This window comes from Capra hircus, chromosome 17 (genome assembly GCF_001704415.2).
Source record: "Capra hircus breed San Clemente chromosome 17, ASM170441v1, whole genome shotgun sequence".
NCBI classification, from domain to species: Eukaryota; Metazoa; Chordata; class Mammalia; order Artiodactyla; family Bovidae; genus Capra; species Capra hircus.
The window spans coordinates 68,866,554-68,880,883 of NC_030824.1; the positions used below are offsets into that span (position 1 = coordinate 68,866,554).

Below are 14,330 nucleotides of genomic sequence, written 5' to 3' on the forward strand. Positions count from 1 at the left end.
ATTCTCCAGGCAAGAACACTGGAGTGGGTTGCCATTTCCTTCTCCAATGCATGAAAGTGAAAAGTGAAAGTGAAGTCGCTCAGTCGTGTCCGACTCTTAGCGACCCCAGGGACTGGTGCCTACCAGGCTCCTCCATCCACAGGATTTTCCAGGCAAGAGTACTGGAGTGGGGGGCCATTCAACTCAATTCTGACACTATCTACCTGGTATATCCACTATCCACCTAAAATCACTTCCACTATCCACCGAGGTATCAGATTCCCTCGGTATCGGCCCAGTCCCACAAGACTACCCCCACTTCAGATGCTAATTGCAAGTCTAGCTTGTAACCAGTGTTTCTTACCCACTGGCTACAAATCAAAGATTCCCACCAACTCCCTCTTGGGCTCAATTAGTTTGCTAGACAGGCTCACAGAACACAAGAAACCTATTTACTCTCCAGATTACCAATTTATTACAAAAGCTATTAAAGGATGCACATCGACAGCCCAATGAAAAGACACACTGGGTGAGGTCCTAAAGGAGCTCCTGTCCTGGTGGAGTTCGGGGCCTGGCTGTATGGCACATCACAAGCGTTCTGGCTCACTAACCTAGAAGCTGTCTGAACCCCTTCCTTTTGAGCTTTTACGGAGGCTTCACTACATAGGCCTGGTTGATTAAATCCCTGGCAGTCAGTGAATGATTCAACCTCCAGCCCCTTTCCCAACCCCAGAAGTCAGAGGGTGGGATGGTATGTTCCAACCCTCTGTCCCTGCTTAGTTTCCCTGGCTGTTGCCCCCATCCTTTAGGTGCTTTTCAAAGTCAACTCATCAACATAAACAGAAATGGTGGAAAGATGCTTGCTATGAATATCAAGACACCCAGTTCACCTTTTTGACACTGAAGTGATTTTAGGAACTGAAGACAAAAGACCAAAAATTGTAACAAAAGATACTCCCATTGCTCTTACTGCTCAGGAAATTCCCAGGGTTTTTGGCAGCTGAGAGCCAGAAACCAAGGATGACGACCCAGTGCACCTGAGAACTCTACTCTGATCACCTGAATGACCAAATACGTTTCTTATAAGTCACAATATCACCCACATGTCCAAAACCTCTCTCAACTCCCTTGCAAACATGCAAAAGGAACATTCTGTTCACACCATTGTAAACCCCATTTTTTTCCATTCAACAATGAATCGTGAAGAGTAGTTTAAATACATATGCATCTACCCCAAACTTCTAAGTTTCTCTTCTAATATTCCTTCCTATGGAAAGGACATACAAAACATCTTCCGGGCAGTGGTAGTTTGCAGTTCCTTCATATTGCAGACAACATTGCTATCATAAACAATATCCTTGCGTGTGTGCAAATATGTCTACAATAAATTCTTTGAAGTAGAAGTATGAGTAAAAAAGTATGCACTCTTTAAATGCTGATAGATACAGCCAAACTGCCCTCTGCCTCTGAGGAGGTTATAAATTTTTTTTAGAAATATCACCTCTAGAAAAACATCACCTCCAAATGGACCACTTTCCCCCAGCCAACTTACATGTATCAGCAAGAGAAGATTTGCTATGATGACAGTAGGAAGAGGGTGGAATCTGGGCCTAAAATGAGCATATAAAGAGTGATGTGGAAGCTGCTGGGTGTCCAGAAGAGGGTCATCTTCAATACTCTGGATGAGATCCAAGGAACCCTGGGGTACAGAAAACGGAAGCAAGCAATAAACACCACTTTCTGGATTATGTTTTCAAGAAAAACTACTAACTGCAAAGCTTTAAAATTCATTACAAAAATTACAGACAAGAAACCACACTCCTTACCTAAAGCCAAATTTGAAAAAAATATCATAAACCTCTTAATAACTACTGTAAATAAATTGGTAAAAATAACAATTATTAAAAGAAGTAAAAGAAATATCGATTCTTTATCTCCAAATAAGGTAATACATAATGGGATTAAAGCAAATAATTTTCTTCAAGCCCTAAAAATTTACTGATTTTTAAAATACTTTATTCAACAGCTTTATTGAGATATAATGTATATAACGTAAAATATACTAGCTTAAGTATGCTGCTGCTAAGTCACTTCAGTCGTGTCCAACTCTGTGCGACCCCGGAGATGGCAGCCCACCAGGCTCCCCCGTCCCTGGGATTCTCCAGGCAAGAACACTGGAGTGGGTTGCCATTTCCTTCTCCAACGCATGAAAGTGAAAAGTGAAAGTGAAGTCGCTCAGTCATGTCTGACCCTCAGCGACCCCATGGACTACAGCCTTCCAGGCTCCTCCATCCATGGGATTTTCCAGGCAAGCATACTGGAGTGGGGTGCCATTGCCTTCTCCAAGCTTAAGTATACAATTCAACAAATGTCTGTGTATTTATAGTTATGCAACTATTACAACAATTTTAGAACACCTGCAACATGCTAATCATGCCCATTTATAATCACTCCCCATTTCTATCCCTAGACCTAGGTAACCTATAATCTGTCTTTATAGATTGGTTTGTTTTTTTTTTTTTTGACATTTCATGTAAATGAAATCATAAAAAGTGTGCTGAGTCCTTCCTGCTTCTTGTACTGAATATGTTTTAGAGTTCATCTGTGTTGTGGCATGTATCAGTAATCAGTTCATTTTTATTGATGAATATGGTATTTCATTATATGGATATATCACATTTTGTTTGACCATTATAAATTAATGTATATTAATAATAATGCTGTTTCATACAACTCAATAGCAAAAAAACAAAACCAAAAACAATTCAATTAAAACATGGGCAAAGGAACCAAATAGACATTTTTTCAAAGAGAAATACAGATGGCCAACAGATGCACAAAAAGATGCTTAGATCCCTGATCACCACGGAGACGCGAATCAAAACAGCGATGAGCTATTAACTCACACTTATTAGCATGGCTTTTATCAAAAAGATGAGATAATATGTGCTAGAGAAGATATGGAGAAAAGGGAACCCTTGAGCATTGATGGTGGGAATGTAAATTGGTACAGCCACTGTGGAAAACAGTATGGAGGGGCCTCAAAACATCAAAAATAGAATTATTATATGGCCCAGCAAATCTGCTTCTGGGTGTATATCCAAAGGATACAAAATCTTATCTCAAAGAAATATCTGTATTCCCATGCTCATCACAGCATTATTCATAATAGCCAAGACATGGAAACAATCTAATATATTTTTATATAACAAATTATTATTTAGTCATAAAAAAGAATGAAGCCCTGTCATTTGCAACAACATGGATGGATCTTGAAGGAATTATATCAAGTAATATAAATCAAATAGAGAAAGACAATTACTGTATGATCTCACTTTTATGTGGAATCTATAAAAACTGAAGATAGACACAGAAAATAGATTGGTGGCTGCCACAGGAAGGGGATGGGAGAGTAGGAGAAATGAGTGAAAGTGGTCAAAATGTAAAAATCTGATGGCAAATAAGTCCTGGGGAAACATAATTTGTGGCCCAGTGACTACAGTTATCTGTAATGTATATATATTTGAGTGTTGTGAAGAGAGTAGATAATTTTTTTCACAATAGTAAAAGATGCTTATCAGTTCCCACATTTAATAGTCATACACACAAAAAAGATATTTACAGTTACAAGTCATAATGGAAACATGATTAACCTAACAGTATAAAATAACTGCATACAATTTGGGGAGTTCAGTAGAGTGACGTGGTAAGTGGAAGTGCATACATGCATATGTTTTCATCTACTTAGCCAGTTTATGTCTTTTGGTGTGCATTTAATCCATTTATATTTAAGGTAATTATCAATATGTGTGATCCTATTACCATTTTCTTCATTGTTTTGGGTTAATTCTTTGTAGGTCTTTTCCTTCTCTTGCGTTTCCTGCCAAGAGAAGTTCCTTTAAAATTTATTGTAAAGCTGGTTTGGTGATGCTGAATTCTCTTAACTTTTGCTTGTCTGGAAAGCTTTTGATTTCTCCATCAAATCTGAACAAGAGTCTTGCTGAGTAGAGTATTCTTGGTTGTAGATTCTTCCCTTTCATCATTTTAAATATATCATGCCATTCTCTTCTGTTGAAGGGAATTTCTGTTGAGCTTCTGTTGAGAAATCAGCTAAAAATCTTATGGGAATTCTCTTGTATGTTGTCATTTTCCCCATTACTTTTTAATATTTTATCTTTGTTTTTAATTTGTCAGTTTGATTACATTGTCTTGGTGTATTCCTCCTCAGGTTTATCCTGCCTGGGACTCTCTGCACTTCCTGGATTGGTTGACTATTTCTTTTCCCATATTAGGTAAGTTTTCAACTAAAACCATCTCTTCAAATATTTTCTCGGATCCTTTCTCTCTCTCTTCTCCTTCTGAGACACCCATAATGCAAATGTTGGTGCACTTAACATTGTCCCAGAGGACTCTTAGGCTGACTTCATTTTTTTTTTTTCATTTTTTTTCTATATTCTGTTTTACAGCAGTGATCTCCACATTCTGTCTTCCAGGTCACTTATCTGTTCCTCTGCCTCAGTTATTCTTCTACTTATTCCTTCTAGTGTATTGTTCATCTCTGTTTTGTTTGTTTAGTTCTTCTAGGTCTTTTGTAAACATTTCTTACATCTGCTTCATTTTTTCCCCAAGATTCTGAATCATCTACACTATCATTATTTTGAATTCTTTTCCTGGACCTAGCTCCACTTCATTATTTTTCTGGGGTTTTATCTTGTTCTTTCATCTGGGAGATAATTATTTGCCTTTTCATTTCGGTTAACTTTTGTGGTTGTGGTTTTCATTCAAGAGGCTTCAGGATTGTAGTTCTTCCTGCTTCTTCCTTCTGCCCTCAGATGAATGAGGCTGATGTGAGGGACTGGTGGTGGGAAAAACTGGGTCTTATTCTTGTGGGCTGGGTAAAACTTTAATCCAATTATCAGCTGATGGGACAGGTGGGACTAGCATTTTGGCCTGGGGCAACCCAGCCTTGGAGTCTACAGGCTCTATGGTAGGTCTAATGCCTCTTCCAAGAGGGCTCACTTGCCAAGGAACACCTCCCAGGACTGCTGCTGCCAGTGCCCCTGTCCCCACAGTGAGCCACTGACAACCCACACCTCCACAGGAGACCCTCCAACACTAGCAGGTAGGTCTGGTTCTGTCTCCTATAGGGTCACTGCTCTTTTCCCCTGAGTCCTGGTGTATGCAAGAGTTTGCTTGTGCCCTCCAAGAGTGGATTATCTATTTCTTCCAGTCTTGTGGAAATCCTGTAATCAAATCCTGCTGGCCTGCAAAGTCAGATTCTCTGTGGATTCCTAGTCCCTTTCCTGGATTCCCATATTGGGAAGACTGACATAGAGCTCAGAACCCTCACAACAGAGGGAGAACTTCTTAAGTATTCTTCTTCTCCAGTTTGTGGGTCACCCATCCAGAAGGTATGGGATTTGATTTTATCATGATTGTATCCCCTTCTATTGTCTCACTGCAGCCTCTCCTTTGTCTTTGAACATGGGGTATCTTTTTGGGTGAGTTCTAGCATCCTCCTGTTAATGGCTGTACAACAGCTAGTTGTGATCTTGGTCTTCTTACAGGAGGAGATGAGCACATGTCCTTCTACTCCACCATCTTGATTTGATCTCCTGATTTAACATTATACATATATGTATACATCAGTTCAGTTGCTCAGTCGTGTCTGACTCTTTGCAACCCCATGAATCACAGCACACCAGGCCTCCCTGTCCATCACCAACTCCCGGAGTTCACTCAGACTCACGTCCATTGAGTCAGTGATGCCATCCAGCCATCTCATCTTCTATTGTCCCCTTCTCCTCCTGCCCTCAATCCCTCCCAGCATCAGAGTCTTTTCCAATGAGTCAACTCTTCGCATGAGGTGGCCAAAGTATTGGAGTTTCAGCTTTAGCATCATTCCTTCCAAAGAAATCCCAGGGCTGATCTCCTTCAGAATGGACTGGTTAGATCTCCTTGCAATCCAAGGGACTCTCAAGAGTCTTCTCCAACACCACAGTTCAAAAGCATCAATTAATTGATATGTGTATGTATATATATATATATATACTGTTGTTGTTGTTCGGTCACCCAGTCGTGTCCAACTCTTGGCGACCCTGTGGACCACAATGCGCCAGGCCTCTCTGTCCCTCACTATCTCCCAAAGTTTGCCCAAGTTCATATCCATTAAATCAGTGATGCCTTCCAGCCATTTCATCCTCTGACACCCTCTTCTCCTTCTCCCCTCAATCTTTCCCAGCATCAGGGACTTTTCTAATGAATCGGCTGTTAGCATCATCCGTTCACATATATACGTATGTATATATATAAATATATAGGGCTTCCCATGTGGTTCTAGTGGTAAAGAAACTACCTGCCATGTAGGACACAGAAGAGACTTAGGCTGGATCCCTGGGTCTGGAAGACCCCCTGCAGGAGGGCACGGCAACCCACTTGCCTGGAAAATCCTATGCACAGAGAAACCTGGTGGGCTACAGTACATAGGATCTCCAAAAGTCTGATACAAACTGAAGTGACTTAGCACCAGCACCACACACACACACACACATATGTGCATATATACATACATACGTGTGTGTGTGTGTGTGTGTGTGTGTGTGTGTGTGTGAGGCTTCCCAGGTGGTTCAGTGGTAAAGAATTCATCTGCCAAGCAGGAGATGCAGGTTCAATCCCTGGGTCAGCAAGATCCCCTGGTAAAGGAAACGGCAACCTACTCCAGTATTCTTGCCTGGGAAATCCCAAGGACAGAGGAGTCTGGCAGGCTACAGTCCATGGGGTTGTGAAGAGCTGGACATGGGTTAGTGACTTAACTTATATATTTACTTCCGAAGTAAATATATATATAATGTATAAATACATATATATTTAATATAATTGAATTGTAGTTATTAATAATTGACTGTTGTTAGTTGATATTAATATATATTTAGTATATATATTAAAAGACTTCCCTGGTGGCTCAGACAGTAAAGCGTCTGTTTACAAAGTGAGAGACCTGGGTTCGATCCCTGGGTTAGGAAGGTTCCCTGGAGAAGGAAATGGCAACCCGCTCCAATACTCTTGCCTTGAAAATCCCATGGACAGAGGAACTTGGTGCAGGCTACTATCCATGGGGTCACAAAGAGTCGGGCATGACTCATATATATAGATATATATATAAAATATATATAACATTTATATATTATATAATATATATATATTTACTTTGGATGGGGTAGAGAGGGGGACAAATGGTGTAAGGGTGGGCTCTGGGCACCGAGATTATAAAGATAACACAGAAGTCTGGGACATGACCAGATCTGGGATGGGCTTCTCAATTTCCACTAGCAGGTATTCAACACTGCTACAATTTTTTTTTTTTTAATTCAATGCCTAGATAGCTTCCTGATTAGTTTGCCATAACTCAAGGAGAAATTCTGATGATATCTGTTTTCTTCATGACTTCTATTCTTCTAGCTTCCTCAGCAGCTGTCTCACCTCCCTGGGTATTCCCTTAGCTAATGTCCATGCACACCTCCAGAGGCCATTTTTCCAATCTCTGTGCCTCTTCATCCCTCCCCACCTGTCAAACGCCTGTCTTGCAAACATGCCGCCTTCCCTGATGCCTCAATGCTGTTCCCTCTGCCCTTTCTTTCATTTTGACACTGTAGTTTTTATTTCTACAAGTTTGAGTGGGTTTATTTATATCTCTCATGTCTTTTTAACCTTTGCAACATACAGAAAAGTTATAGTAGTTTTTTTTAAATGTCCTTGTTTGCTATTTCATGTCATTTTTTAATCAGTTTTAATTGATTTATTATGTCATATTTCCCTGCCTCTTTGCATGCTTGGTCATTTTTTCCACTTTATTGAGATATAATTAACACGTCACATTGTGTAAGTTTGTGTATCATGAGTTGATTTGATACACTTATATACTGCAAAATGATTACCATGATAGCATCACTTAACATCTCCATTATATCACATAATTAGCAATGCCTGGTAATTTTGGATTGGATGCCAGACACTGCAAAAAAATTTAACTCTTTGGGTGCTGGATACTTTTGTATTCCTGTAAATATTCTTGAGCTTTTTTCTGGATTCAGTTAAGTCACTGGAAACAATTTGATCTCTTTACTCTTTTAAGGTGCTTCTTAGGTGGGACCACACCATGTTTGGTCTAGTGCTAAATATTCCCTACAAGTGAAGTAAGACCTTTCCTAATACTCAACACCCTGTGATTATGAGGTTTCCAGTCTAGCTGGAAAAACAAGCACTAATCCTGGTCCTTGTGAGAGTACTGCTCCTTCTAGTCCTTCTGGGTCATTTTTTTTTTTCCCTCAGTCGTCAGGGCATTACCTCAGAGGCATACAGAACAGGACTTAGCTGAACAGGGATTCTGCACTCTTTGGAGCTCTCCCTCTGTACAGTGCTCTGCTCTCTGGGTTCTCTGTCTGGTGAACCCAAGTTGCTTCAGTATCCCCAGATTCAGCTCCACCTCCTCAACTCAGGGTCTACTGAAGCCCACCTGGTGCCCCTACCTCTGCCATAGCCCACAAACTCTCTTTAGGCAGTGAGCTGGCAATTACACAGCTCGTGTTGTTTCCTATCTCTCAAAGATCACTCTAGTTCATTGCTTGATGTCTATTATCTCAAAACAATGTCCTTTCATATACAGATATTTTGTTCTTCCAGGCAGAAAGAAGCACAAGGTATGAAAGTGGTTGGAACAGGTGTGCTTCACAGGGCAGGACTCTACATTATACTTTATTCTTTGTACCTTTAGTACCTAACACACAGCAGGTGCTCAATATGTGTGTAGAGTGAATGAAAGATGGCCCAACTTCTTGAACAGTTGGGATCTAGGAATTTTTTAAAAGACAGCACTGAAACCCTGACTGTAAGACAGCAGTCTACTTTATCTCTCTCTTGGTCCCTTTCATGCACTTTCTCCTCTGGTCTGCATGAGCTTTTTGGAGTGCCCACAAATACCCTCTCTTATCTTTTTCAGCATCCAACTCATCTTTCAAGGTCCAACAGAATTTCCATCCTCTATAAAACTTGTCTTGCCAAGTGTTTTCTTTCTACTTTAAAACCAAAAAAGGTATTGCATTTCATGTGCTGACTTGTATTGTTTCATTTATGTATATGCCTTTTGTTCTCCCTCACTACACTGAAGGGGTCGGGGACAATATGGTTTCTGTCACTTATTCAATGTTCATGAAATACAATGTGTTTGGTGACTATATCAAATACACTGTCCTTCGGATCCTATAAGAAATGTAGGAAAACTATACAAACAGCATCCTGTCTCTCTCTGTAACTTGTCATCTGCAAGAGAACGGTGAAAGGAATAAGACTCTTAAAATAATCACACTGCTTACCTGGAAAAGATACCTGTTGTTTGTCCACATCATCTCCTCCCTTTTTTGTCACAATTATTACTTTCCCTTTGGGGACCCAAAGTCTACCTCTGCAATCTCAAGGGGAACATCCTTCAGTGCTCTTCACCTTCCTCTGATCTAAGGATGGTCATGAAACCAAAGAGGGTTAGGCCAATCTAACTCTCTCTTAGAGTAACAAAGCAAACAAAAGGCCATGGTTGAGATAGATCCATCCCAGAAGAGACTCTGGGATTCTGAAAGGACTCCTGTCACTGGATCCCTTAAGGAGCCCTGGTTTGAATCCTTTCAGAGAATTATGTGTTCATCTACCCTATATTCTTTCAAATAAATCCCTTTCTTCCTTAAAGTAGCCAAAATTGGTTTGCCCGCTTGCAAACAAAGAACCCAAACTAAAAAGTTTTTGCCTCTTAATTCATTTAGGTGTCTGGGCCTAGGACATGGCACATAGTTTTTAGCTTTCTCTTGGGTGGGAGAAATCATATCCACAAATACCAAGGGTAGGCAATTGTTCATACCTAAAGTGACCTAGCTATGTAGCTATTGGTGAAACATTACTCTCCAATCTTTTGGTGAAACAAATTTCTAGGATTGTACTAATCCTAAAGCTAAAAGTTACAGATCCAAGAACCTGGAGGCAGCTTAGCACCAAGCAAGAAGCATTTACTGCACACATTCTTATGAGTCTCATTTTCCATTTAGATACTCATTTTCTCCACATATTTTCAATTCATGAATCTCACCCTTTAAAAATTCAAAAACAATCAATTTTTCTATAAATATATGAATCTCAAATCTACTTACAGGTGTTACAGTTAGCTTTCCACTTTCTCATAGTGTAAAAACATGGGTTTTAGTCCTATCATTAGAAATTGTTTGGTCTTTATTTAGTCAAGATAATTGAACTATGGTCACTATTTGCACAAGAATCTAAGCTATTGTAGGGCTGGAATTGTTTTTCAAGTGTCTTGCGTGATGCATCTCATTCAGTGGCAGGATCACAGTAATATGCCTATTAATTTATTAACTCAAATCAGTGCTTTCATATAACTATCAACTTTGCATTTTCTCAAGAGCAAGAATTTTGTAATTCAATGGGTAATCCAGTTAATTCTGGGCACAAATACATGCTTTTCCTAAAAATGTTTTAATACACTCAAGCAAAGACTTTTACAGTTACGCTGCATTCTGTAACGCTGCACTCTGTACACTGTAACTAGTGCAGTGGCTTCTTAATAATCCTGTTTGGATCCACTTAAGTAAGATTTAAAAATCCCTTCACTCCTACCAGGCCTTCATTTAAAACATCATATTGTTTGTCTCCAATGCGGGTTTCCGTGTGATGATAGCGACAGATCTGCCCTCAGAGCCAAGGCCGGAGGCCAAAAGGAGGTGGACTCGCTCCTGCGCCCGAGGCCATGCGCGCATCGCTGGCCTCCCCAGTTCCGGGACCCGACACGCGACCGCAAGGGCTGGGCGCCCCTCCTGCCTCCTGTGACGAGAAAATAAGCCCAGGGCCAGCAAGGCGCGGACCCAGCCGGCGTCCCTGCGCCTCCTCCCACAAACCGCAGCCCGGTAGCCGCGCGCAGAAGGATCCCCTCCGCCAAGTCTGTTCCCAACCCCGTCTCTGCCCAGGGCGCCCAGCATCAGAGGAGGGGGATGCGGGCCGGTCGCTCGCCACCTGCCACTGAGCACTCACGTCCTCCATACTGCCGGCCGCCGGAGGCCGCAGCCGGGCCGCCCGGCCTCCGCACCTGAGCCCGCGCCGCCTTCCGGGACACGCCCTGGGACGCACCCTTTGCTTTCAATTGGCCGAAGCGTAGAGGCGGGCCCCTCCTCCTCGCTCCAGGGCCCTGCTTCCGGCGGCCGTCCCAGGCCCGCCCCTCGCCCTCGATTGGCAGAGGGGCAGGAGTGATTGGTCCCGCCTCTTGCTTACTATTGGTAGACTCTGAGGGGGCTGATCCAATACCTCTATCCCGAATGGCCGAGGAGAAAGGGGGAGTGACCTTTCCCGAAGTCCCTCCCTGGGAGGCCGCTGGCTCTGGGAACGCTGCGGTGCCTATGGACTGCGAAACCTGCGCTAGTGTCCTAGGTTGGCCAGAGATTTGGGCGCTAATGGATGCGTTCTAAGTCCAATAATTGAACTATTTTTGGCCGTCAGCTGCTTCTTTATAAAGCATTATTTTTTCTCGGCTTTCTTTAGTTATTGTTTGCAGCGTAGGTCTGTGCATAGGACCCGCGGTAGAATCCCAGATTTTCAGTGATAGCACAAAACTCCACTATCAGAGGAACACAAACAGAATAAAAACTGTTTTCGAGGACACAGTCAATGATTTCACCAGTGGGAAAGGAGGAAATAAGGGCTTTTTTTCGGGGGGGGGGGCGGGTTGGACTTTTTATTCCAAGTGAAATTGAACAAGAAATTTTATGGCATTTTTCTGAGACTACACTATCGTTTGTTAAAACGTGAAAGTGAAGTTGCTCAGTCGTATCTGACTCTTTGCGACCCCGTGAACTGTAGCCTACCAGGCTCCTCCAACCATGGGATTCTCCAGGCAAGAATACTGGAGTGGGTTGCTGTTTCCTTCTCCAGGGGAACTCCCAGCCCAGGGATCAAACCCAGGTCTCCCACATTGGAGGCAGACGCTTTAACCTCTGAGCCACCAGGGAAGCCTGGTTAAAGTGTAAAGAAAGTTTAAAATTTTGTCAATATCAGCCTCCATTCTATTGTTATATTGTAGTAATAAACTTTCATACTTTTTAATGCTTATTTGTACATTGTGTATGGTGTAATCTTGTTTATACCATTGTTGAAATAAAATTATTTACGTATCAGCCAAGAAAAAGATGGAAGAGCAAGCAGATCAAGCCAGTCAATCCTAAAGGAAATCAACCTGAATATTCATTGGAAAGACTGATGCTGAAGCTGAAGCTCCAACAGTTTGATCACCTGGTGTGAAGAGCCAACTCATTAGAAAAGATTCTGATGCTGGAAAAGATTGAGAGCAGGAGGAGAAGGGGGCAACAGAGGGTGAGATAGTTGGATGGCATCACTAACTTGATAGCTATGAGTTTGAACAAATTCAGGGATGTAGTGAAGGACAGGGTAGCCCAGCTTTCTGCTGTCCATGAGGTCACAGACAGCTGAACTTAGCAACTGAGCAACAACAAAATAAAAGATGAGCTTTTGATCTTTAAAATCTCAAGGCAACTTTAAATCTTTAAAATTTTCTGAGACACTATGAATTATATCTCAAGAGCTTTGTCTAGATGTGCATTTCCCCTCAACATTTTATTTTAAAAGTTTTCAAACCTGGGAAACTTTGAAAAACTAGTACGGAGAACACCTATGTACCTCTCACATTGATTCAACAGTGGTTAACATTATCTCAACAGTTAGTTGCTTTGTGTGAGGATTCGTGCTTATGTGTGTGTCACATGTTTTTAAATTGAACCATCTGAAAGTAGATTGAGTCCAAAATGAAGCTGTTTCTAGATAGTTCATTGCCTAAAAGGAAGGATATTTTCATGTTAACTGCAGGTTTCCCTGGTGGCTCAGATGATAAAGAATCCACCTGCAAGAGACCTGGTTTCCATCTCTGGTTGGGAAGATCTCCAGGAGAAGGGAATGGCAACCCACTCCACTATTCTTGCCTGGAGAATTCCATGGACAGAGGAGCCTGGCAGGCTCCAGACCATGGGGTCACAAAGAGTTTATCACAACTGAGCGACTTTCACTTTCCTTCTTAACTATAATGATATGATTATACTTAAGGAAACCAATAGTAATTCCATATTTGCAAATCCATGGCAAAAATTTCCAAATTGTCCTGCAAATGTATGTTTTGCTGCTTCCCTTCACCCAACCACATAGGATCCAATTGTCAGGAAAGAGTGTAATCTCCTCAGTTCTGTCACACCACAGCAAAGGTTTGAACAGTGGACCAGTGTTACAGCTCCACTACAGCTCAGAGTTTTATCCCACAGACAAAGGATAGTACACCCTCGAGGTGTGAGGGCAGACGGAACCCAAAGGAGAAGCTCCAGCCCATCTTAGCTCCCTCTTTTTAAGTGTTTTGTCTCCTCACCCTCTGAGCCTGTACTATGCAAATTAAGGCTAGCCAGGAAAGGGGTGTGTTTGTTTCACCTTTGGTTCTCATTCCAGTCTGCGTATTTTTCCTTTGTTCTCTTTGTATGGGCTTTTCCCTTTCTTTGTCTTTTTGCCACCACCACTTTAGACTCCTTTTTCCTATTCTGCTGCTGCTGCTGCTGCTGCTAAGTCACTTCAGTCGTGTCCGACTCTGTGCTATCCCATAGACAGCAGCCCACCAGGCTCCCCCGTCCCTGGGATTCTCCAGGCAAGAACATTGGAGTGGGTTGCCTTTTCCTTCTCCAATGCATCAAAGTGAAAAGTGAAAGTGAACTCGCTCAGTCGTGTCCGAATCTTAGCGACCCCATGGACTGGTGCCTACCAGGCTCCTCCGTCCATGCGATTTTCCAGGCAAGAGTACTGGAGTGGGGTGCCATTGCCTTCTCCTATTCTAACTACCTAAAATTCCCTCCTCAAAAGATGGGAGGCCCAATTCCTTGGGAATAGGGGCACCGAGATCTCTCTGGCTACTTCCTGCTAAGCTGGGTTGGCAAGGGGCATTGGACCTTCCCTCTTGCTAGTCTCAAGCCTCAGAGTCCTTGTAGTGGTATCCGTCTAAGAGTGAGTGATAGATGTTTTCTGTGGTTGGTGTAGTTTTATATATCCTTATTGAACTAGCACTGCATTTTGTAGCTTGTTGACCTGATCAGAGACAAAATGAGTTAAATAACTGATACTACATGGAACAATTATAAGCAGTATCAATATGGTGCTAACAGGGGTTAGTAGGGATATTAGTCAACTCCAAATCCCCCCTCACCGGGAGAAAGATCCCCAAGGAGAGATTATAGACACCCTGAGGACTCTCCAGCTCG

At 42.1% G+C, this 14,330-nt stretch overlaps 1 protein-coding gene across 3 annotated transcripts in view; it reads right to left on the bottom strand.

The window, feature by feature from the left end:
* The window catches only part of TMEM192 (transmembrane protein 192), a 35,030-nt gene extending 23,864 nt beyond the window's left edge, over window positions 1-11,166 (bottom strand). Inside the window, exons 1-2 of one of the 3 annotated variants that reach the window (XM_018061630.1) lie at window positions 11,065-11,166; window positions 1,532-1,678 (exon numbers count right to left, since the gene is read on the bottom strand). In XM_018061630.1, coding sequence (XP_017917119.1) covers window positions 1,532-1,678; window positions 11,065-11,073 — 156 coding nt within the window. In that variant the 5' untranslated portion in view covers window positions 11,074-11,166. Of the gene's footprint in view, window positions 1-1,531; window positions 1,679-9,347; window positions 9,854-11,064 lie in introns of those variants that run through there. The other 2 variants (XM_018061631.1, XM_018061629.1) reach the window with 2 other exon arrangements.